This window comes from Triplophysa rosa, linkage group LG5 (assembly GCF_024868665.1).
Source record: "Triplophysa rosa linkage group LG5, Trosa_1v2, whole genome shotgun sequence".
Taxonomy (NCBI): domain Eukaryota; kingdom Metazoa; phylum Chordata; class Actinopteri; order Cypriniformes; family Nemacheilidae; genus Triplophysa; species Triplophysa rosa.
In genome coordinates this window covers 12,315,190-12,340,334 of record NC_079894.1, presented here as the reverse complement: position 1 = coordinate 12,340,334, position 25,145 = coordinate 12,315,190, and the positions used below count along the sequence as shown (strand labels likewise).

Genomic DNA, 25,145 nt, shown 5'->3' with positions numbered 1-25,145 from the left:
TTCCTATATATACCCTCATGTTTCTTTGTCTTGTGTTGGTGGATTGCGTTTTGTACCGTGTATTGTGTTCCTGTCTAAATCCCTAGTCAAAGTCAATGTCAAGTCGAGCCTGTGTAAGTCTGAGTTTGCGTTTCTATAGTGTTGTTCTTTTACCCTGTCTCAGTTATATTTGTCCTGTCAGTTTTTGTATCTAGTTTTGTTGGTTTGCCCCATCGTGGGTTTTTGTTTTGTCGTTTGGTACTTATAAATAAATATATTTGTTAACCCCTTCACCGCTGTCCTGCATTTGGGTTCTCTCTTTCACCACGATCGTGACAAGAATTAAATAAAAGACATAAATGAATATTGGAAAGTACGGAGTTATTTTCTGATGCCACATTTCGTAGTGCAAAATAGACTGCCCCCATTTTATGAATCTTTGTTTTTGATCCAAGAGGATTTGTTGTTTCCAAATCATCGAAGTATAATTGAATTTGTAATGCATTGGGATGGTTCTGGTACAGAGGATGTTTAGCATACTGAACACCATCACAATAATCTTGCATTTTATCTCGTTTACAACTGGACTGTATACACAATGCAAGATATTTGTCACAGCTAAATAGGAATTTTATTGTGTTAATTATAGAAATGTATTGACACGTGACAGGCACTAATGCCTGGCTTTTTTCCCCATTCTTTCTAACGCTGTCTAATCTATGCCCGAGAAATACCTCTGTTGGCTTCTCAAAGGAAAATTTGTCAGAAAAGTATTTTGTTAGTTTATGGTGTATCTATGTTACCAAACATATTTCTAGTACTCTCAAAATCTTCCATAAGTGTTTGGACTTCAGTGCCGTCAAGAGGAACATCCATGTTCCTTAGTAAAGTATTAGTCTTTTCTTGCAAATGACCTAGGGCTCGATCAATGATTTCCTTTGTGCAGGTTATACTTTTTTGGACATCAGTATAAGTTACATTAGCAGAAGAATACATGCGTGCAGCAAAAGCAGCAGCACAATCCGTTAGACTTAAACTGCTTTGAGGAACTTGCTCTGCTTCCAGCGTTTGCACATCATCTTCAACTATTCTGCTTTCATCAATTTGACTAGATACTTCTATAATTTCTTTGTATCCTGACTCTACTGAAGAGTTTGAATCCATGTTAGGATGAGCTCTGCTAAGGTGTTTAAAAAATGAATTGAAACTATGATATGTTCTAGGACAACCATTTTGACTACAAACTAATGTTAGGTCTTGACTATCTGAGAGTGCATGTACCTCCCGTAAATGCCAAATCAACGGCCTTGTTTCAAGAGAGATTTTTTTTAAAACACTTTGGACAGGTATACATGCTTGTTTCAATTAGACATGAGACTGCAATTTCGCAATCAATTCCATAACCTTTGATCGTTTACAAGAGGACTGGGACAAGGGTAGGTCATATACATGTTAAAAAAATGAAAAAACTGAAGACAGTTGGCAGGGATACTGAAGATTGCACAGCCAGTAGAATTTGAAAAGTCTGTCTACAGCACAAGTGAGATTGTCAACATCAAGTGGAAGGGCAAAAGAATCATTCTTTGCCACAATTACATACTGGGCTCCATGTCCGAGAGAACCGATGGAAACCAACTGTGGCTGACCTGACTTCAGAGACCCTTTCATCGATTCAGTAAGCAAAGAGATCACGCTGGTACCAGCCTATGGAAATGAAACAATGAACAGCCTTAGGAAATGTTGTTGCATGATAAATAACTTCTTTATAAACATTTTAGAGTAACAAAGCCTACCGGCACAAACTCCAACAGGTATGAGACAGAGGAATTCACACAGCATTTACTGCCGGCAGCACTTCTCCCAGATGGCATGGGTGGAAGAAGATGAATGAGGACCTTCAACATGGTATAACACAGCTCATCTGGATGTAGTAAACATGCAGGACACATGCAAAATATAAATTAAAAGTTTATTCATTTATTTATTATATCATACATTGAAAGTTAAATATTTAATTTCATTTTCCACATTATAAATTGTGCACATGCCACACAGAGGCAGAAAATCATACCATCATCTTGACTGTCAGCTTTCTCCAATAATTGTCTGATGTCCATTTTCTTCTCCAACAATGCTATTTCCTTGAGTTTTGGAATAATGGTTCCCTCCCATTTCCTGATAAACATGTCTTCTTTCCCATCTGTAAGCTTGGAAAACTCAATATCCATCTTTAGTGAATATAACAGAAACAAAGAAAAAATAATATTACAATTATGCAACATTTAGTGTAAAGTTCTCTGCAGTTGAGCATTTGTTTTACCAAGGATGGCATGTCCAGAAATCTTGGATATTCCTTGAAGATTTCTCCAACGGTTGGCGATTTTGTCATTATCCATTTTCTTCGATAACTGAAGGTTTGGTCAATTGCATTCTTTATTGATGATGAATTCTCTGTTGATGGTCGCATCCTCTTTATCAGGGTCAACCACTCACTTGGCACTGTTTCTTCTAGACTTGGTGAAGAAGGTTGCAGTTTACAATGGCGACGTTTCAAACTGTAGGTCCGTTGGCTCTGTTGAAGCTTCCGCCTGATGTTCCGTAGTCTCATTTCTATAAATCCACTGTGTGATGGCCCATCAAAGAAATGCTCCTATCATGATCAATGCAAAAAGAGTGAAGTGAAGTACATTTGAGCACTTTGTACACACATAAATGAATAGAGCCCGACCGATTTATCGGTTGGCCGATATGAGCATGTCGCCGAAATATCGGCATCTGTGTATACGCTGCTGATTTGACACAGATATATAAAAAAATTATATAACAGATAAAATGCTTGTAAATGGTGTAATTACTTAGTTTGTCCAGCAGAGCATGCTCCATTGTTTGCTACTGGCAACCAGGTCATGCGACACGAGCCAACCCTTTCGCTTCAGTAAGCTCACTCATTTGGGCAGCGGCAGACAAGTGGTGTCTTCGCGACTCACTGTGTAACGTTATTTCCACTGCCGTTTTCAACCCATCCAACCCCTATGGCAGTTGAGCTCAACGTGTCCCCGTCTTTTACTCTCTCACATTGAGCTTATCATACTCATTTGCTACAAGAGTATGGCCCTATGATTCTCCACGATGCGGAAAACGTGGACGGAATTGTGGAATCCAGTCATAAAAACTGAATTTATGAAATGTCAGAGTTAGGCCAATACAAATGGGAAGTGTGTCCAAACTTTTGACTGGTACTGAAATATAGTACACGCATAAAGAATATCAGACATTTTTTACTCCCCAATATCGATATCGGCCCCCAAAAACCCATATCGGTCGGGCTCTATAAATGAAGTATGTAAAAGCATCCTTACATGTCCCTCATTTTGACCAAATGGAACCGAAATCCTTAATGAGGGGAACAACAGCACAATCTCCTTTACTAGTGCCAGCTTTTTCCTTACCAGATGGATAGCTGAAAGGTTATTTCAATAGAAGAACAAAATATATCACAGTAACAAAACAAACATTGACATAGCAAATTGTTAACACTTTGATTAACACTGGTAAGTATTCCTGAAGAGTACTTATAATGTAATAGTGAAAAAAAAACACTTTACTGTTGTTTAAAAACCAAAACCATATACTCACAATCCATGTTTCTCTACAAGGTCACTAACAGCAACTTTTACAAGTAACTTTCTTGATGAAATGGACAGCATCTTTGTCTCTTCATGTTCTCTCAGGACTGTAGGGGCCTTTTCCTCGAGCAGTGCCAGCAGGCCAGTCGTGGTTGCATCTGTTGAATGACACTATAAAATGACAAAACATTAAAAAGTCAATGTTTACTTTGACTACATATTTAAAAAAAGACAATAATGGTTTACCGGTAATGGTTGAACACTTCTTTCTAATGGAGCCTGGGTGATATTTGTAATATAATATATTTGTAATTTGTCAAACTCCCTTAGTTCTGTATTCAAATCAGTGTCAATGAATTCTTGAAAATCTGTGTCAAATCTCAATATTCGATCAACAGATACTTGTTGAGACAACTCAGTTTTGACTGAGTTGATCAGTTCTTCAACACTTCCGACTGTGAACAGTTTTCTCCATGTCTCCTTTCCGTCTATAAAGACAGTTGCAAGCACTCTGTGTAAAATTGTTAAAGTAACTGTGATTTAGTCTTCGTCTTCCATTACCAGAAAAATAAGACATATATTAAGACCACGGTCATATACATATTAAAAAGCATTCTACATTATCACACGTGTAACCCTACTGGAAAATCCAGCTCAAGCTGGTTATGAGCTGGTCAAAGCTGGTTGACCAGCTTGGCCGAGCTGGTGGGGACCTGGCTGAGCTGGTGGGGACCTGGCTGAGCTGGTGGACCAGCTTGGCTGAGCTGGGTATTAGTTGGATTTTCCAGTAGGGAAACAAAAACATTACACTATTACCTTTGCTGCATTGCCAAATAGTCATGTAACATCACAAAATGGCGCCTATATAATCCAACAAGGATGTTGATTACATAGCGCTTTATCCTTATCCTGCAGCAGGCACTGAGGTTCGACTCTTACCATTAAGCCACTACTCTCCACTAGGACTAGACACGGTGACGGTGCATACTGTTCCACCATGCCCTGAACTATACGTGACATTCGAGAGTCATCGTTTGTAATAAGACCCACTGACGCTAGTTGCGAATTTTACGTCTGGACATAAACTCGACTAATTTAGAAAAGATACATGTTATCCCGTGTCGCGTCTATTTACGACACCATATGTTAGGGCTTTAAAGTGCTCAAAGTGCCATACGTAATAACATGTAGTCCAATGTGCCGTAGCATTTCATAAAATAATGTTTGTTAATAATCCTGCAATCGTAACGTTAGCTTTGCAAAACCGCGCCAAACGCGCGAGCTCAGCATCAGGCACTATTTTGTTAAAAGATTAACCATAACAAAAGTTAAAATGAACAGCCGGTTTCCTGCACAATAATCACGAAACTTTCTTACACTATATAAAAATACAATATACATATATATCCTATTGTAACTGTAATTTTAAAATTAATTTCTTACCTGAGGGAGACGGTCACATCTCTGACTGGAATGGCGGTAGGAAAAGAACATCGCGCAGGCGCAACAAGGCGTTCTTGTCTTGTTTTTTTTTTTGCTCAAAAAAACAAATACATAACAGATTGCCAAGGATCTACAATAATAATGACACATAAAAATTACAATAATGCGTTTTTGTCTGTACTTGTGTCGCACGTGTGAAACGTCATCAGTGCATGACCTGTGTGAACTTGGGACAGCCATTAATGGCAATTGCGCAGAAAACCTGCATAATGTTAGAAATATTACTCTTATTATGCCACGAAGTGTTGTTTTAAGAGCAATTTAGGCGAGAATGTATGTGTATAAAGTTCAAATCTGCGGTCGGTTAAAAAACATAACGTTAATTTCAAACGTTGCTCCAACGTTGTCGGAGATGTGAGATCCAGGCAGCACCAGGCACTCGGCGCAAATGTACCCCGCCCAACGCAGCATAATCTCGGCAGGTCCTTCACAAAATCGCCGCTGTCTCTGTAGTGGTTAACATGTGGATTCATTTTATTTCGGGTATATCTAAGGGGCAGTCTTTGCCCTCTTAAATCTATTATTTGTTCCTAGACAAATCGTTTTGACTGAGGGCAAAGTTAAATCGCATAACTTTTTATTTTTACCTAACTTTGTACTGGAGTGCTGCCTTATTATTTGCTTGTATATTTCCTATTGTACAAGCTAAATAAAGGATATTGCTATATATTATATATCGTTTTTATTATAAACATAAATACAGGATAATCAGAGTGAGCACTGCACGTTGTCTGAATCACATTAATATTTTTTTTTAAAACGACTGGAAAGTGTAATACAACATTATTTCAAACTTCGTTTAAATGTAACTAAATCTACATGCATTTTATTTATGTATGCACTGGTAAATGTATTTTACACAGTGACTGTGTAAACAGTTACAAATAATATTAACACATAATGTGTCAGTACTAACACAAATGTGTGTTATGAATCCTTTTACACATGTTTTGTGTAAATTTTTAACAAATCAATTTTAAGAGTGTACACATCAACGGCATGAAATAGGCTATAAAGCACAACATTGTTAGCACTTTTACTGAGCACAATTGGACAGACAAAATTAGCTAGAAGTCAATTACACAAATCCATGATCAGTTTTCTGACGATGTTATTGTTATATTTTGAAACATGGACATTTCTTTCCAACTTTATTTATATGCAAGGAGGCAAGACATATATGGAAAAAGAAGAGCAAAGGATTAATGCTGGTTAAAAAAGAAAAGGAAAAGTAGATTATTTATTTCCCTTCAGATATAAACCCTATAAACAATGTACAGAATTAAGACATATTGTGACTTTTGGCAAAGAATGTAAATTGGTTAGACCTTAACTGGAAGTGCATGCCTTTAATACCAAGGAACATAATAAAAAAATGTACCTTCAATGCCCTGTAAGTTACTTTGGATAAAAGCTTCTGACAAATGCACAAAGCTTATAATGTGCTTCTCAGTCTTAATGTGGAATTGAAGTTTATGGTACGTAACTTCCCATGTTTAGTAATCTTCTCAGTCTGTGTCTGTGTGGTTTGTTTTTGGCCCGTTTAAATTTATTCAACACTAGGGATGTAACGGTATCAACATTTCACGATACGATAGTACCTCGATATGAAGACTACGGTACGATATTTATTGAATTTTGTGCAGGAAAAACAAAAACAAATGAAGACTTGGAAAAATGTGGCATAAGTGTTTATTAAACTATGACTGAACAAAGATCACATTTATTATTTTTAGATTAGGTAATTTTAAAGTGCAAAGAACAGTAATATAATAGCATAAAAATTAATAACATAAAAATTGAGAACATGAAACATGAAAAAATTAAAATGAAAAAAGTTTGAGTTGTTTGTCAACTTTTAACAACTCACAACCAGTCAGATACTCGCCTCATTCACTGCTTCACTCACACACTCACCTCATTCACTGCTTCACTCACTGCTATTTTTTTTCCTCCTCGTATCATCATGAAACTTTTCGGGGTGATGTAACAAATGGCTCTTCATATTAGTCGTATTCCCCGAATTGTACTTCACCGCAGTCTGGCAGTGTCTGCATATTGTTTTTTGTCTTTCCGTCACCTTTTCTTGTTACGGGAAAACCGAAATGCTTCCACACATGCGATTTATAATTCGCTTTAGCTTCAACTAGAGGTGGGCGGAATGGCCAAAAATCTATTTCAAGGAATGAGTAATTTTATTTCACGGTAACGATATATTTCATGAAACAATCTCCCATTATAATTCTATATTTTATACCTCATTTTTCTTAGATTGATTTAACTAATTTATTTATTACAGTTCATTTAAATGCTCATAGTTAAAATGTAGGTAAGTTATGAAAATGTACTAAAGATATCAAATTAAGTTCTGATAATCAGATGTATTATTTATTCATATGTATACAGTAGGAAGATAGACAACATATATAACAATAAAGTATGAATATGCACAAACAATGAGAGTACAGTATATGACTAGTGTTATAAACTGGTGTTCATGGGGTCTGTACTGTAGGTCTTTATCGCTCTTCACTCTCTATTAGATGAGCACTTTTAGTGTGTGCCATATTAGGTTTGTTTATTCTCGGGCTTGTTTTTGCACTGCGAGTCTCTGGTGACTCCTCACGCGTCTCCCAAAACTGGAGGTAGAAGCGCGTCACATCAAAGCGCTCACGCACTCACGAGCATCATCGCGCATTTCAACTCAATTTTGTATCGAATCAGTGCTTCGAAGCTCGTATCAAACTGGCTAAGTCACGTGATTTTTAGCAAACGAGACTTCGTTACGTCATTACTGTTTCAAAACTCAACGACATTTCGCCACTAGGGGGGTGTTGATCTGAATGTAAATTCATAAACCAGTGCAGGGCTCGACATTAACGCTTGTCCGCTTGTCCGGGACAAGTGAATGTTTTGTATGGGCAAGTGAGAGAGAATTTTACTTGCCCGACCGGACAAGTAATTTGAAAAAAAGAACAGTGCGACATATATGTAGAATAATAAGAATATATGCATTAGACAGAGCTGCGTGTTTGTGCTTGTTTGTGTGTGACAATAATCAATGGCGCACCGCACTGAGTCCATGCGGACGCGGAATCCTGTTATATAAATGTCACCTGGCTGTTCTGGGTGTCTGGGTGAATTATGTGCACAGTTTAACATACAACACGAGTGATGGTCGAGTATTTATCTGTGCTGCACTGTATGAGGATACGAACACATGAACTTCATCTCCAGAGTTGCTCTGAGAGTTTATTTTACGAGCGTTTTACTGTTTGAGTGAAGCTATCTGCAAACAAGCGTCTTCCCAAAGACCCGTCAAAATAAAAGTCCCGTTAAATTGAACACTCAGACAAAAAATACTGTAGCGTACTATTGAAAATTGAAGTGCCCTTGTAGTAAATTGATAAACACTGTATACTATAGTAAAGTTCAAAAACAATATAGTAGGAATTTTACTGCAGTTTACTATAGTAAATACTATAGTAACCTACAGTAATTTATGTCGACAAACATACCACTATTGTATAGTAAAAAAGGAAAAACACAGAATTTAGAAATATTAAAACAAATTTAGGTAATCTAAAAATGATATGGCCCTAATTTATCCATCTGTATGTAACATTAATGTCTTTTGTCAGTCATCTGCCTATTCATGTTGAACTACACTTGCACATTTCTGCCTGTGCTACCAAACTTTAAACCTCTCTAGCACCAGTGCTATGTGCAAAAAAAGTTAATTTACAGCCTTAACACTAATAATAATTAAATCCGAAACAATTATATTGATTATATTATATTATAATTCAAATTAAATATAATTTTTTTTATCTTTGGACAAGTAATTTTTGTACTCGGACAAGTGAATGTCAAATTTACTTGTCCGAAGGACAACCACATGACAATGCTTAATGTCAAGCCCTGCAGTGTCTATAACTGATTTAACTGTAAATCAAGTATGTATGTCAAATGCCAAAATTATCCAACATAAAAGATGAGTGCAGTACAAAAGTCAAAGGTCAATTGTAGCCTATGGGACCATTTTGAAAACAGCCTTGGAGGTGTGTGATGGTTAATCATAACACTTAACACATGCACTCCTACCACCTTCATTTATTGGATGGGCATAGGTGTAGCCAAAACATCTGCTGTTCTTAAAAACTCGAAGTAAAAAAACATAAAAAATAAACACTAGTTTGAATGATGTGACGACGCTTTGACCAAGATTTGAACCTTCAACCACAGAAGGGTGGTCAGGAACACTAACCACTCCCCCACACACTAAATCAAACACTTTGACGTGTCACCGTGGAGATGGGTGTCGGAATGTTTCGAAGCATGATACGGCACATTTGATTCAACGGTTTCATTGTTTCACGAAACATCACTATCCCTGAAATGTTTCTAAATTGACAAACTAATGAATTGAAGTGCACACAATGTTGTATTGAAAAATATATATATATTAAATTGATTCATCTGCAACGCAGCTGTAAAACAAACAAGTTTAACCTGTTTCAGTGCACTCAAAGGTGTTTTCTGGACTTATCAGGGTACACTATAAAAGTTTTAGATCTTGAATTTTAAACCATTGTTTTCATTAAAGGCGGGGTAACCGATTTCCGAATTACGGTTATGCAAATGAGTCGGGACAAGTACCAAAACAACCTTGTAGCCAATCAGCAGTAAGGTGCACAGTGCACAGGACGGACATTAGTCGAGCCGAGCGCTGACGAAAGCGACAGACGGGGTAGGGGTGTGTTTGTTTTGGTGATTTGAACATCAACAACGGCTAAGAGAAATCGGACACCCCGCCTTTAATGCGCTGTCATGTGAGACCAAACATGTCATTAATAGCAATAAATACAGAAAGACTAATGCAATACAAAGAATAAATTATATAGCCCCTAACTACCAATATGAAGCTGTGCCATTTTAGATTGAAAACAATTCTCTATAATTTTAGGGTTGCAAAGTTTGCGCATGTGCAAAACGCCTGACCCTTCGCTCCCTCCCCCACGACATGCTGCTGTTGGTCCGGTTTGTTGGACCTCGAATCACATTGCATTCCATTTGCAGACACCAGAAGCTGGAGGTTCTTAGCTTTTTCATTGGGGCATAAGCCCACTGATTTTAGCCTCATTCGATCAGATCACATCTTACACTTTCTCTCTCATCGGTAACGTCAATTCTAACCTAAACAGCAGCATGTCTAATAAAAACGACAAACCAGAAGGAAAGGAGCCTGAAAGCAGCTGGAAAGACGTGATTTACAATCCAAGAACAGGGGAATTCTTCGGTCGGACTGGTAGAAATTGGGGTAAGTTAACAATCCTATAAAATAACACCAGTTTCACATCTCAAGTATCCACAGCATTGGATGCATGCGGTTGATAACACTACGCTGATAACACGTTAGCTCTTAATTAACGTTACATGCACGGCTACAGAAATAATGATCATATAAGAAACGACATGTACGCTGCTTTTGTGAATATCTAAGGTGTTTACTCATAAGACAGTGGAGACACCATTAGGGTAAATGAATGGAGACTCCCATGTACACTGAAAAATGACGACAGTGGTAGTTATCACAGGCATTTTTGATGTCATCGGGGCTTTCATTGATGACATCAGTGACAATTAATGGGCCGGTTTCATTCACAGACAAGGCTTAAGGCTAGTCCCAGACTAAAATGAATGTGTGACCTGTCTTAACTGAATATAACTTGCCCAAAAATATCTTAAAATATATCAGTGCCTTTGTTTTGTCTCGAGATGCACACCAGTTATGTATTCTTCCAAGGCATTTTTATAAAAGCGACATAAATATCTTAATTCAACTAAGGCATAGTCCTATTTTAAGATAAGCTGTGTCTGTGCAACCGGGCCAATGTATGTCGTCTCTCAGTGTTTTGAATACAGTGGTGGCAACATTGGATGAATTGTTCAAATTCGTGGGTGCATTGACATATTGCGCAATTTAATGTAAAGTCCAGTCTTCTTAAGCATACCTCCACCGTGATAACAAATTTAAATGTGAAAATGAATTTAGGAATTTTATAGTGAAAGCAGTTGCTAAACAAACAAACAAACAAGTTGTTTTATGTTGGTATTGGTCTTCCAAGTGTCGCCAGTGTTGTGGTTGGATTATTTAGGTTTCGTGTGTATTTTCTCGGTATGAAGTGAAAATTCACTGAATGATAAAAGAGTAATAAAATCTAGAGATGCCAGTAGCGTCTTTGAGACTCGTTCTTGTTGAAATACAATCACACTTCCTCATTTTAAACTGTAACGTTAGTGGGTTTTTATCTTTGTGCATGTTTTATTTATCAAAGGCCTCGTTTGATAAAAACATTCAGCAAACAGTACTATATCAGCCCTGATTTAAAGCTGTTCAATGTTTATATGCAGTCAAGCCCCTTGCTGTTTTTAAGAAATAATTTATGTTTATCACTAATTTAATGAACGCATTGATTGAAACGATAGTTTATAACCTCTTCGACCTTATGAAAGGCTGAGTACGCAATCCTGTCCAGAAACGTTTTTTGTCACGCTGGTTGGAAGTCTCCTAAAGGCATACTTAACTCAAAAATGAAAATTCTGTCATCATTTACTCATGTTTGAGTTGTTCCAAATGTGTATAAATTTCTTTGTTCTGATGAACACAGAGAAAGATATTTGTAATAATGCTTATACCCAAACAGATCTCAACACCCATTGACTACCATAGTAGAAAAAAAACAACGGTAGTCAAAACGTGCCACAGAACTGTTGCTGACCTACATTCTTCAAAATGTATTCTTTTGTGTTCACCAGAACAAAAAAATGATAAAGTAATTTTTCCTACTATGCAGTCAAAGGGTGTTGATATCTCTTTTGTTGGCATTGGCAGTCAGGCAGACTCTTAACACCCCCAAAATGAGAGATTTTGCTTTTTAGGGTGTGTAGTAATGAAAGAGAAAACAATTTGGGCTATATTTATTTCTTAGTAAGCCAACTGTTCAAGAATAAAACACATGGCTTGTTCTAATGTGATTGTCACGCCGCGCCGCATCCAGTGTAGACACGGTGTAATCCTTCATCCTACTGTACTCTACTGTACAAACAAAGAATTTCGTCCTGAAGAAGATTTATAGTGCTGAAGCTGTGGTCTCTTACTAAACAAATGGCTTACTAAACAACTGACTTTCCTGTAACTCAGTGGTTAGAGCATGGCGTTAGCAACGCCAGGGTCATGGGTTGGATCCCAGGGATTGCACATACAAATGTATAGTATAATGCAATGTATGTCGCTTCCAAAGCATCTGCCAAATGCATAAATGTTATGTAAATGTGAATAAGTTAAAAGTGTTTCAGGCCCTTACGGTTGGTAAATGAGTGTAGACTTGTAAACGGCAGTATTTCCCAATTCCCCCCCAAAAAATGAATTTTGTCTAATGTCGATAAGTAATTTTTTTCATTATTGGTATTGTGCTCTTCTTGTGATTTGCTCTCGTGATGGTGCGGTTACTCTGTATATTTGTGCATGTTTCAGCTTTTCTCTAATTGTTGCTTCCTAGATTGATTGTTCTGACTTCTCTGCTGTGTTTGAATTTCTACCTGTCTCTCATTTTGAGCATGTGTTTGATTTGGCTGTGCAGAGTCTAACTCTGATATATATTTTCATTCAGTGCCTGTTCTGTTGTAGCAAACTAATAAATTTTGTTTAGGTTCTTTGCTCATCTCTCTCTCTTGGGTCTTCTCTTTAATGGAATCTGATACATAAAGCTAATTTCAGTGCATAAAAATATAACATACCAGTAGGGCCGGGCGGAATGACGGAATATTCCGTTACCGCGGAATAAAATGTCAACCGTAAGAGATTTTTCTATTCCGTGTATTCCGCGGAATGTAAATAAGTAGGCGTGGTTAACTCGGTGCTCTGCAAATTAGGTGCTATTCTGAAAAAAAAACGAATGAATTAATCCACCCGTAACAAATGAACGAATCAAACATTCTTTTGACCTTCTTTCAGTCTGTAGTTTAGTGATCCGCTCCAGTCCGGCGCGTTCTCTCTCACCCGCAGTGCTCGTGCAGGGATCTGCGCCAGCATTTAAAAAAGCTCATTCTCAACACGTATTTCAGAAGTCAGGTTGTTTTGAAAAGCTGTTAATAGTTTTATAAAGTTTAACTTCAGGCGAGCCAAGGTGAAACTTGCGTTTAAATGCGCGATGATGCTCGTGAGCGCTTTGATGTGACGCGCTTCTACCTCCAGTTTTGGGAGACGCGCGTGTGAGGAGTCACCAGAGACTCACAGTGCAAAAACAAGCCCGAGAATAAACAAACCTAAAGACAGAGAGTCGCAACAAACTAAAATAGAGTAGTGTTGTCAAAAATATCGATATTTCGATAAGTATCGATACTGAAGAATCTGAAACGGTTCCAATACCCATGTCCCACGTATCGATATCAGCTACGCGTTCCCGCACTCTTTCTCTTTTCCGACAGTGAGTTAACACACTGCACGTGAACGCATAACAACAGAGCCCCGCCTCCTCTCACAGACTTGACTCGTTTGCGGCAGTTAAATAGTGTTAATGTTAGAAAAGATGGACAGTGCAGAGTCTCAGTAACACATCTGGCGTGGTGCACGCTCGTTACGCTTCCCGTGTTTACCATAGCGATCCATGTATGTGCGCTGATCAATAATTTTATCCACTCGTTTCATTCGCCCTGGTTATATGTTGTTTATGTTAGTACAGAGTCCGCAAGAGTTCTCATGTTTAATGCACGCGTTTCTGTCTTTATGTGCGCTCATCAATGATTTCATCCACTCCTCTCGTTCGCTCCGGTTAATTTGATGTTTGAAGTAATGCTGGTGCGAGTAAAGTCTCCGCAACAGTTCTCGCGTGTGATACACGTTTGCACTTCCGTGTTTACCATAGCGCTCTATGTATGTGCGCTGTTCAATGATTTCATCCACTCGTCTCATTCGCTCCAGTTAAAAGTTGTTAATGTTAGAAAGATGCGGAGTCTCTGCAACACTTCCTGCGTTTAAGTTTGCGTTTCTGTCTATATGTGCGCTGATCAATGATTACAGTATGGGCCTATGTGAATAAAAGCCAATTTAGCCAAATAAAAATGTAGGCTATTAACTAACATTAACGAACAATGAATGAGCAATACATTTGTTGAAGTATTTATTAATCTCTTTTAAATGTTAGTTAAAAAATACAACCAAGTAAGCTCCCCTGTTGAAAAATCCAGTATATGCTGGGTAAGGTATGTTTTGATCGATGCTGGTTTGATCTTAAACCAGCTAAGAACCATCTTAAATCAGCATATGACCATCTTAAACCAGCACATGAACAGTTTAAACCAGCACAAATCAGCAAACCAGCATCAAAACATACCAAACCAGCATAGGCTGGTTTTTTCAACAGGGTCTGGTCCATTAACACTGACAAATACAACTTTGATTTTAAATAGTAAATGTATTCGTAAAATTAACATTAGATTAACAATTAATAAATAATGTAAAAATATATACCTCATTGTCTAGTCTTGTTCAATTTAACTTCAAATAAAAATTAAAAAGGCCTATATTGCTATTGCTTATTAGGGCCTTATTGCTATAGCAGTTTATTCCCCGTGGTATCGAAAATGGTATCGAATATCGATATTTTTTTAGGTATTGAATCGAAGTTAGAAATTCCAGTATCGTGACAACACTAAAATAGAGAGTGAAGAGCGATAAAGACCTACAGTACAGACCCCATGAACACCAGTTTATAACACTAGTCATATACTGTACTCTCATTGTTGTGCATAGTCATACTTTATTGTTATATATGTTGTCTATCTTCCTACTGTATATGATATAGCCAGAAGATAAATATGAATAAATAATACATCTGATTATCAGAACTTAATTTGATATCTTTAGTACATTTTCATAACTTGATTACATTTTAACTATGGTGAGCATTTGAATGAACTGTAATAATTAAATTAGTTAAATCAATCTAAGAAAAATGAGGTATAAAATATAGAATTATAATGGGAGATTGTTTCATGAAATATATCGTTACCGTGAAATAAAATTACTCATTCCGTGAAATAGATTTTTGGCCATTCCGCCCACCTCTACATACCAGCATTCAGAAAGTTCTAATTCACAAAGATAATACAATTATTTAAACCAATTTACAATGTTTTCTTTAAAATTATTTTTAATTTCTTTACTGTATGTTCCCAATTGTGTCTTCCTGATGGTACATTTTCAAATGAAAGATGCTTTATTTTTAACAGATTTTTGCATATCTTTTCTGAATATCAAAATGTATTAAAAATTATCATCATGTTATAAAGCAATGTGGTATAATTAGCGGGCATTTTAAATGCTGTAAGAGCAAATCCTTTATATAATTCATCATGAAGAGTAAACAGGGAAATCCTTGCTAAAATAGAAAATGGTAAGGGCTACATTGTTTGATGTGACTTTTATTTTGACAACGGAAGTATAGGGTTTACGCATCTACACGCAATTACGTTCAAATGACACATGTGGTAATTTCTCAAAAGTTATTAATCGAATGCTGGGATGTGAAAATTTTGTATACTACACAGTTACATTAAATTACAACATTTTTGTTGCATTTGTGATTTGTTTGAAATTAATATTTTATAATTATGTTATGCTGCACTGTTATTTTTCATTGTTTTATTTGTTGGTACTACCTGTTCTTTTTTACTCCATTCGATTTTACGTTGACTTATTTTCTACTGCTTTGGCAATACACATGTATCATTTTGCACGTTTATAAAACACGTCTCGTCTTTGTTACAGTTAGATGTGGCTTGTCATGTCTATATTGTATTTTAGTATGGATTTTTAATGTAATATCAATTAAATTATGCTGAACAAGAATGATTCTAAAAGTCATTTTCTTCAGGTCTCGTCCTCCTTTTTTACCTGCTCTTCTATGGATTCTTGACTGCAATGTTTGCCTTCACTATGTGGGTGATGCTTCAGACACTTAATGACGAGGCGCCAAAGTATCGAGATCGAGTTGCATCCCCTGGTGAGTTATTCAATGTGCAGATCTTGATGTGTTCATTACAAAGCTGTATAATGGCTAGAAAAACGACTATAACAAAGTATAGAGTTGGTCTCAGAAAGCATTTATTCTGAAACGAAAGTCTAAAATCTACTTAATGTTATGAATTTTAATTGTAGATAAATTGTCTATACTTAATTCAAAATTGACTTTTTTCTTTCGGAAGGGTTGGCTATCAGGCCAAACTTGCTGAATATAGTTTTCAACAGATCAAACCCTCTTGAATATGGCCAATATGTCCAGCATCTAGAATCGTTTCTGCATCGTAAGTGTTTTACACTCACAACCACTCATAATGACCTGTTTAAAACGTTTGAAACCCTGTGATATTAGCCTCAAAAGATATACATGGTAATCTTGTGAGGCTGTACCATGATGTCTACATATATAGTGTGGGTAGGCTGTTCTGAGCAGAAAGTCAGAAATTAAGATAATATTTGATCATTTTCCAGAATATAATGACTCTGAGCAAGCCAAAAATGACTTGTGTATGGCGGGTCAGTACTCCGATCAGGATGAGGAACCTCAGAAGAAGGTGTGTCAGTTCAGGAGGAGTATCCTCCACCATTGCTCTGGTATGGAGGACGCCACCTTTGGTTACGCTGAAGGAAAGCCATGTGTTATTGTCAAGATGAACAGGGTGAGCAACCATACATGTAAACAATACATTTATTTGTAGCACAATGCACCATTAAATTGTATTTTAAAATTAACATTACTGTAGCCAGACATTAAATGTTTTAAATTGGCTTATTAAATGGGAATATCTGCAATGGGCTTTCAAAAATACATTCTTAGGTTTCCTAACTGAAAGTCAATCAGGCTTATATTGTTTTATTTTTTTAACCTTAAGATCATTGGTCTTAAGCCAGCTGGAGATCCATACATCAACTGCACATCAAAGGTAAACGACTGTATTCTGGTTAAATATGAGTTTATATTTCTTACACTTATCAGCCGATTTTGTGTATAATGTCACATTAATATGTGCTATGTAATTGTTTTTGTCTGTGGTGTTTTTGTGGTTTAAAGCTGCAATGTGTAAGAGAAATTTAGAAAATGAAACCAAAAAAAGCTTAAAGAGATTGTGATTAAAGTAATCACAGGCAAGGAATGAATGCAGGTCAATTTTTTGCATTCAGCATAAAGCCCCTTATAATAGATTTGTTTAAAATAAGATGGAAGGATACCAGATTTGGGTGCTTAAAGTTTGTGTTTTCTGAAAAATTCACATGGATTTCTTGGATGTCTTATTGTTAGTTCATCGTCTCTCACAATTTTTTTTTTCTTTTTCTCCCTTTATTATTTTCTTTTTCTCTCATGTCTCTATTGCATGCTACCAGTTCAACTCCTTAGTAAAGTGATGGGTAAGATCACTGTATTTATGGTCTCTTGCTCTCCTGGCTTTTTGTTTTCCAGATACCAAAGTGATTGAGCATGTGTAAACAATTTATACTGTGTAATAATTATCTGTAAGGCACAACATACAAATGATGCTTTGCATGATATAGTAAAGAATCTCATACCATGGGATGTTTTTCCAGTTCTCTGTGTAGTTTCTTTCTAAATCACCTACTAGAAGCTACGTTTGTTTAAGAAGTGCTATTACAGCAATAGTGCTTAAAGGGACAGTTTACTCCAAAATAAAAAAAAATATTCATTTTAGTATTTATTTACCCTCGTGTCATTCAAAACCTGTATATGACTGTTCTGTGGAACATAGCAGAAGATATTTTGAGAAATATCTCTGTGGTTTTGTGTCCATACAATGGAAGTCAATGGGGTCCCATGTTATTTTGTCTTCTGTAGAGGAAAGAAAGTCCAACAGGTTTGAAATGACATGAGGGTGAGTAAATGATGAAATAAGTTTTCATTTTTGGGTGATTTATGCTCTTAATACAAATAGTAATCAGTTTAGCATGGCATAGAGTGCTTTTCTGCATTTTATTTTCCAAAGGCATAGTTTAAGTTGGCTTTATCTGCTTTTTGCTGAGTTCCTTTACGTGCAGCATTCTGAATGTGTTCAATTGGTTAATATGTTCTAATCAAGCTGAACTCAATGGCAATCCGTTTCTTCAGATCTAGTATGGTATCTTTCTTTCTCTTCAGACTGAAACTCTTCTCCAGATGCAGTACTTTCCCCATGAAGGAACTATTGATCGGATGTACTTTCCTTACTATGGTAAAAAATCACATGTAAGTAGCTCATTACATGTTTTAACACATATTATGATTAAAGACAGACACATATCATTGTACAGTTTGATTATGTAATAAAGTGACATTTCTGTAAGTGTAATGAATGTTAAACCAACTAATTTAACTGTTTTTCTAAAATTGAGTTACTTTATTTCACCTCTCTCTTGTAGGAGGGTTACGTTCAGCCTCTGGTGGCTATAAAGCTGTTGCTTAAGAAGGAAGACTTCAACTCCGAGCAGATTGTAGAGTGCAGGGTTGAGGGATCTAATCTTAAGAACAATGACGATCGCGACAAGTTTCTAGGCCGTGTCACCTTTCGGGTACTGGTGACCGAGTAGATCGGGGGCTGGTGCAGACGCTAAATGGGACCTTGCACTACTTTTCTCCCTATTGACCTTGTTCTTCTATTTACCCCCCGCTGGTCCCCAGCAGGACCACAGGACCTAATTTACCTCTCCACAGAATGACAGGCATGACTGATTGATTTCCATTAATGTCCCCTTCAGCATGTCTTAGCAGGATTAGTGAACATAGCTGAAACAAAAATTGTATTTCACCCTGGGCTTTGCATTCCTTAGATGTTTTAAATTCTTGAACATAAATGCATTTTAGCTTAAAAGGAGTTTTTGTTTACAATGTGATTGATAAGATAGGGGTTAGTCACTACCTTAAGTCACTCATTGCTTGTTGTGTTTGTTTGTTTCGTGTTGCTCTCTGTGAATATATTTAATGATCGTCTAACTGCTGTATGATTTATGTTGAAAAGTGGCATCTGATATGTTTTTAAAGTACACATTTGTAACCTAAATAAGTTTCCTAACCTCTGCATGGACTGGTTCATGCAGACGCCTTAAGAGCCATGTAACATCTTGGTATAAATGCTATTTTGATAAATAAAAGGAAACAAAAGTCTATTGTGGATTTTTTGTGGTCTATTAATTTCGGAATCTACCACACGATGGCGCCAGTGCACAACGATCTGTTGGAGGAAAAAATTTAAGCGGGTTTTAGGATTGATACTTACATACCCTTATTTCGTTCCAAACCCTGTTTTTGTATGAACTAACATTTAAAATGTTTATGCAGTGCAATGGCTGAGCTTAATATATTGTAGGAACCCCTCTTTTGCTATCAGGCAAAGCTGGACAGAACTTTTTCTCTAACATAAACTGCAACATAAATAACACTCGCACTCTTTTCTGCAACTGTAGAGAGACTAACAAATCCCCTGAGTCAAGTTCCCAGGGAAATGCTGTCTGATGACAAATGCAATGAGTTTGCAACTTTTTTCCTTGAGAAGATCAATAATACCAGAATGGAAATCAGCAAAGCTCCATGTGGCAGTCAGGTCAGTCTGACTTCAGTACATAAGAAATTAGTAACTCTGTCTGAATTTCAGACAATTGGTCTCAAAACCTTGGAGGAAACTGTACAGCATCTTACAGCTTCAACTTAAGCCTTGACACACTTCCCACATCCTTTTTCAAAAGAGTGTTTAAATACATCACTGCTTTCAGGAACTTTCCCAGAGTCCCTAAAAACTGCAGTTGTCAAACCTCTACTAAAAAAGAGCAATTAGACAAAACCTTACTGTCTAACTATAGACCAATATCAAATCTTCCTTTTATAGGCAAGATCATTAAAAAGGTTGTCTTCAATCAGCTGACCAAATTCTTGAACTCGAATGGCTACCTGGACAATTATCAGTCTGGTTTCCATCAGCGTCACAGCACAGAGACAGTGCTCATAAAGATAATAAATGATATTCGATTGAATTCTGATTCAGCCAAAATATCAGTTCTGGTATTACTAGATCTCAGTGTTGCCTTTGACATGGTAGATCACACCATACTCCTACATAGGCTGGGAAACTGGGTAGGGCTTTCTGGGTTGGTACTTAAATGGTTCGGGTCATACCTTAAAGGGAGAGGTTACTATGTGAACATAGGCAACCATGAATCTGACTGGACACCCATGACTTGTGGTGTTCCACAGGGCTCAATTCTTGCTCCGCTCCTCTTCAATTTGTATATGCTCCCATTTGGCCAAATAATGAAAAAGTACCAAATTGCCTACCACAGCTATGCAGATGACACTCAGATCTACCTAGCCCTCTCACCTAGAGACTACAGGCCTATTGACTCTCTTTGCCAGTGCATTGATGAAATTAACAGCTGGATGCATCAAAACTTCCTTCAGTTAAATAAAAAACAAAACTGAAGTCATTGTATTTGGTAACAAGGATGAAACTAACAAGGTAAACACATACCTTGACTTAAGAGATCTAAAGACACAAAGTAAGGTAAAAATCTTGGTGTCGTTTTAGAGTCTGACCTTAGTTTCAGCAGTCATGTCAAAGCAATAAGCAAATCAGCGTACTACCATCTCAGAAACATAGCCAGAATCAGATGTTTTGTCTCAAACCAAGATTTAGAGAAACTAGTTCATGCTTTCATCACCAGCAGGGTGGATTACTGTAATGGACTCCATACAGGTCTTCCCAAAAAGACCATCAGACAACTGCAGCTCATACAGAACGCTGCTGCCAGGACTCTGACCAGAACCAAAAAATCTGAGCATATCACTCCAATCCTCAGGTCCTTACACTGGTTACCAGTTACTGTTTGAATCAACTTCAAAGTATTATTAATTGTCTATAAATCACTCAGTGGTCTAGGACCTAAATACATTTCAGATATGCTTATTGAATATAAACCAAACAGACTTCTCAGATCATTAGGATCAAGTCAGTTAGAGATAACAAGGGTTCACTCAAAACAGGGCGAGTCAGCGTTTAGCCATTACACCACCCGTAGCTGGAATCTGCTTCCAGAAGACATCAGATGTTCACCAACATGGACAGTAGCTACTTTTAAATCCAGATTAAAAACACACTTGTTTAGCTGTGCATTTACAACCTGAGCACTGTGCTGGTTTACATCAACTGCACTTCTATTTCTAATTTCTTTTTCTTTTGTTCTTATTATTTTTATATATACACTCACATTTTTAATCAATTTTATTGCTGTTTTATTGTTTCTTAAAATCTAAAGTTGTATTTGTGATCTTAAATCATTTGCATTTTAAAGATACGTCTTATTTCTCTTTGTCAATCATTTTTTGTAAAGCACTTTGAATTGCCTTTGTGTATGAAATGTGCTATATGAATAAACTTGCCTTGCCTTGCCTATCAATACTCATTTTGATACTCAGTGTCCATCAGAACTTTGATATTCTTTTCTGGTTCAGAAGACAACTTGCAGTATTCTGTAACCAAAGTATAATAGATACACTTGAATTTCTGCACTTGCTTCGCAGAAACACGTAGAGTCAGAAGTCATTTAACTTACTTATGTCACAGGCTCACTTAAAGATAGCATTTACAATTCTGACAACAGCTATCAATAAGCAATTTATGTCAACCTATTAGTTGACCAGATTTAGCAGTAAGAATCTGTCTGTACAAACATGGTGTTTTTTTTGTCTGGTGAAGGCTTAGTGAGCAATGCCAATGTTTAGGGTTATCAAAGCAGAATCATGTCAACACATATGGACAAACATTTGAGATAAAGCACTGTTTCAAAATCCTAAAAGGAATGTTTTGATCACACAAGGATTTTTAATGTTTGCCAATAGAAGTGAAAGTTGACATCTTGTGTTTATCAACACTTTCACAAACACCCCCTCTTGGACCACACATCCCAGCAAACATGCCCGTGCGGGCCCACTGTGGGTTTACTGTGGGACAGTGTGGGCAGGGCAAACCCACACCTGCATGGGTTAGCCCATGTAGGGCCCATGTGGTTTTGCCCATGTGGGCCCAAATTGGGGATTTCTGTGGGCCAGCCCACAGTGGGTTTGTCCACGGAAATCCCACACTGGCCCTACATGGGTTAGCCCATATAGGGCCCATGTGGTTTCGCCCGTTTGGGCCCCGGTGGGGGTTTTCTGTGGGCCAGCCCACTGCGGGTTTGCCCACAGAAAAACCCTGATTTTGCCCTTTGGGGTGCCCATGATGGTTGTTAGTGTCAGTGTGGGCACAGCAGCTTGGCAAAACACAATAAATTAAAGAATTATGGCTTTTTTTTAAAGCAATCAAAATTTCCTAATTACAAAGATGTTCATATTTAGCTTTTGCCATTTCTATTTTTTTAATATACATCAAAGGAAACAATTAAACTATTACTATAAGTATAACTATTAAAAAATCATCAAATCTTTACATAAAATATAAACGTTTTGAAAACAACACTTAACACAATTAGAAAAATATGTTTTCTGCAATCACAAATGCATTAATTTTACGACAATTCTAACATTTAAAGGAACAATGCGGCGTTTTTAGGAGGATATATTGACGGAAATGCAATATAAGATACAAAACTATTTCTTCAGAGGTGTATAAAGACCTTACGTAATGAACCATTAAGTTTGTAATACCTTAGAATAAGCTGTTTATATCTACATACAGAGCGGCCCTACATAGCCTACATTGAATTCGCCGCCATGTTTTGTACAGCAGCCCTAAACGGACAAACAACTCTACAACGCGCGTTTTCTCTTCCTCTTGTGGGAATATTATTCAGTTAGAAGAATGAAGTAATTACTATATAATCAATAAGTGAATTTCATTAATAATCATTGCATTGTGTTTGTTTAAATGTGTTTGCTGTGTTGCTCAGTGAAAATTTCTGTCAAATATTAGACTGTTTGTAACAGAAAAACAGGAAACTAGCTTAACCGCAGAAGAGGAACTAACTGTGTGTACGTGCAGAATCATCACAGCTCGTTTTGACGAGTCTAACCAATTAACACACACACAGAGTTATGAATTAATCCATTGCATATGTTTTAAGTATAATCATGAGTTTTGATGTGTTTTATTGAACCATAGGATTAAGAAGCAACGCTGCATAATCAAAGTATTAGATGATTGAGTGTTTTTTACTGAAAGTATTTTTACATGTTGTCTTGCGATATGAAACTGTCTCGAGAGGGCACTTCCTCAAATTAGCGAAGAGAAGTGTTGCAAAAACATGTTTTGCAGAAACTGGCGAAGGAGGAATGGAGTCAGATACAGTGCGACACGGGTGATCGGTGGAGAGAGAGAGAGCAGCACTCCTTAAAGGCAGGGAGGAGTCAGAAGATAGAACGACGTCACATACTTATAAATATGGTGTGAATATTTGTTGGTTGTTGGGTTGTGGTGGAGAGTGTCTGACAACCCAAAGCTTTGTTCCTTTTCACTCTGATAATAAAACCTCTTTATTTTGGAGAAGTCTCTGTGCAAATTTTTGAACATGCAGGACTGCCTTTAAAGTCCAAACAATGGTGACCCCGAGACGTGATTTGACGAGACGTGATTTGATGAGAGACGAAGGCATCATTTGCCAATTTCGTTCGAACGGAATCCGATTCAACACACAGGTCGACCTTAAAAAAAAGGTAAGCAGAAGCCTGTTTATATCAAAATTCTGCTATTGAATATACTCCAAATTGTCTGTGTTGAATTGATGAACATTCGAGAAGTACGTAAATTATAAAAAAAAGTTTTGAGAAATCAGATTGAAAGACTTTAGTCATAGAAAACACTGGCTGTGAGGAGTAAATTCTACGGGTTGGAGGCCCTCGATTGAAATAAATCGTAAATTCTACGGGTTGGAGGCCCTCGATTGAAATAAATCGTAAATTCTACGGGTTGGAGGCCCTCGATTGAAATAAATCGTAAATTCTACGGGTTGGAGGCCCTCGATTGAAATAAATCGTAAATTCTATGGGTTGGAGGCCCTCGATTTAAAGAAATCGTAAATTCTGTCGGGTTAGAGTCCCTCGAGTCGGCGAACTCGTAAAGGAATATTCCCAAATTGTTTGTTGTGTGTTGAGTTGAATGTTAAGAGTTGAATGTGAATACGGATAAAGGCGATTGAAGAAAAGACGTTGCGTCACAGAAACTCGTTGAGAAACTGAGACGTTGCGTCAGTAATTAAGTGACTTAATTTGGAAAATTGGTCACAGAGAACACCTTACACTATAAATTGGAATACATAAAATTGTAAAAGATTGTGAACAGTACAATTGTGTGTAAAATGGCTGAATTTCAAAAAGAGTGTGATGAGTACGGGTGTCAACCAGTATTGGTGCAATGGCAAAAGGTTAAAGATATGTTATTAGCACAGACTGAGCCAGAAGACGGAAAGAAAAGACAGAAAGAGATTGACAAATGTTGGACAGCGTTGTGTGATGATCAAGGGTGGGGCAGAGAGGAAAAAATTGTGACTCCTCTTGCACAGAAAATTAGAGAAATGGAAAAGAAAGCCCATAATAAGTTACGTAGACATGTTGAAGAGAAAGACAAAGTTAAGTGGTATAATGCAGGAAAACACAGTAGTGAAGAAGAAAGTTTAAAAAAGAACTTGAGGGTATGGACTAGAGTGGCATTAACAGCCACGGCACTCAGCACACAGAAAGGGGAAGTGAACAGCTCAGCAGCCAAAGACAGAAAGGAAGAAAAAACAGGAAGCATTCAGACTAACCCAACAGCTCCTCCCCTTCAGAAACACATACCTTCAATATATCCTTCATTAAGCCATCCTCCGCCATATGAGCCGTCCCACCAGCAGATGGTGGTAGAGATAAACAGTGGAGAAGTAGATGTAGACCTAACAAAAGTTACAAACCAGATACAGGCTTTGGAACAGAGATTTGACCACCTGGTTAAGGAAGTAAAGAAGGATGT

General features: G+C 37.1%; 2 protein-coding genes across 2 annotated transcripts; one reads left to right on the top strand and one right to left on the bottom strand.

Annotated features, from left to right (window-relative positions):
* Positions 1–1,414: 1,414 nt before the first annotated feature.
* On the bottom strand, positions 1,415–5,763 carry LOC130554900 (uncharacterized). Its single transcript, XM_057334787.1, has 7 exons — positions 5,049–5,763; positions 3,616–3,776; positions 3,339–3,439; positions 2,300–2,629; positions 2,051–2,207; positions 1,773–1,900; positions 1,415–1,683 (listed from the first exon to the last, which is right to left on the bottom strand). The coding sequence occupies exons 2-7, from the start codon at positions 3,620–3,622 to the stop codon at positions 1,432–1,434; spliced, it is 975 nt and encodes a 324-aa protein (XP_057190770.1). The 5' UTR covers positions 3,623–3,776; positions 5,049–5,763; the 3' UTR covers positions 1,415–1,431.
* A 4,351-nt stretch (positions 5,764–10,114) lies between these two features.
* On the top strand, positions 10,115–19,313 carry atp1b3a (ATPase Na+/K+ transporting subunit beta 3a). The gene is made up of 7 exons (XM_057334199.1): positions 10,115–10,428; positions 16,046–16,174; positions 16,377–16,475; positions 16,663–16,850; positions 17,064–17,114; positions 18,320–18,406; positions 18,580–19,313. Exons 1-7 carry the CDS (start codon positions 10,317–10,319, stop codon positions 18,745–18,747), a joined length of 834 nt encoding a protein of 277 aa, XP_057190182.1. The 5' UTR covers positions 10,115–10,316; the 3' UTR covers positions 18,748–19,313.
* Positions 19,314–25,145: the final 5,832 nt, after the last annotated feature.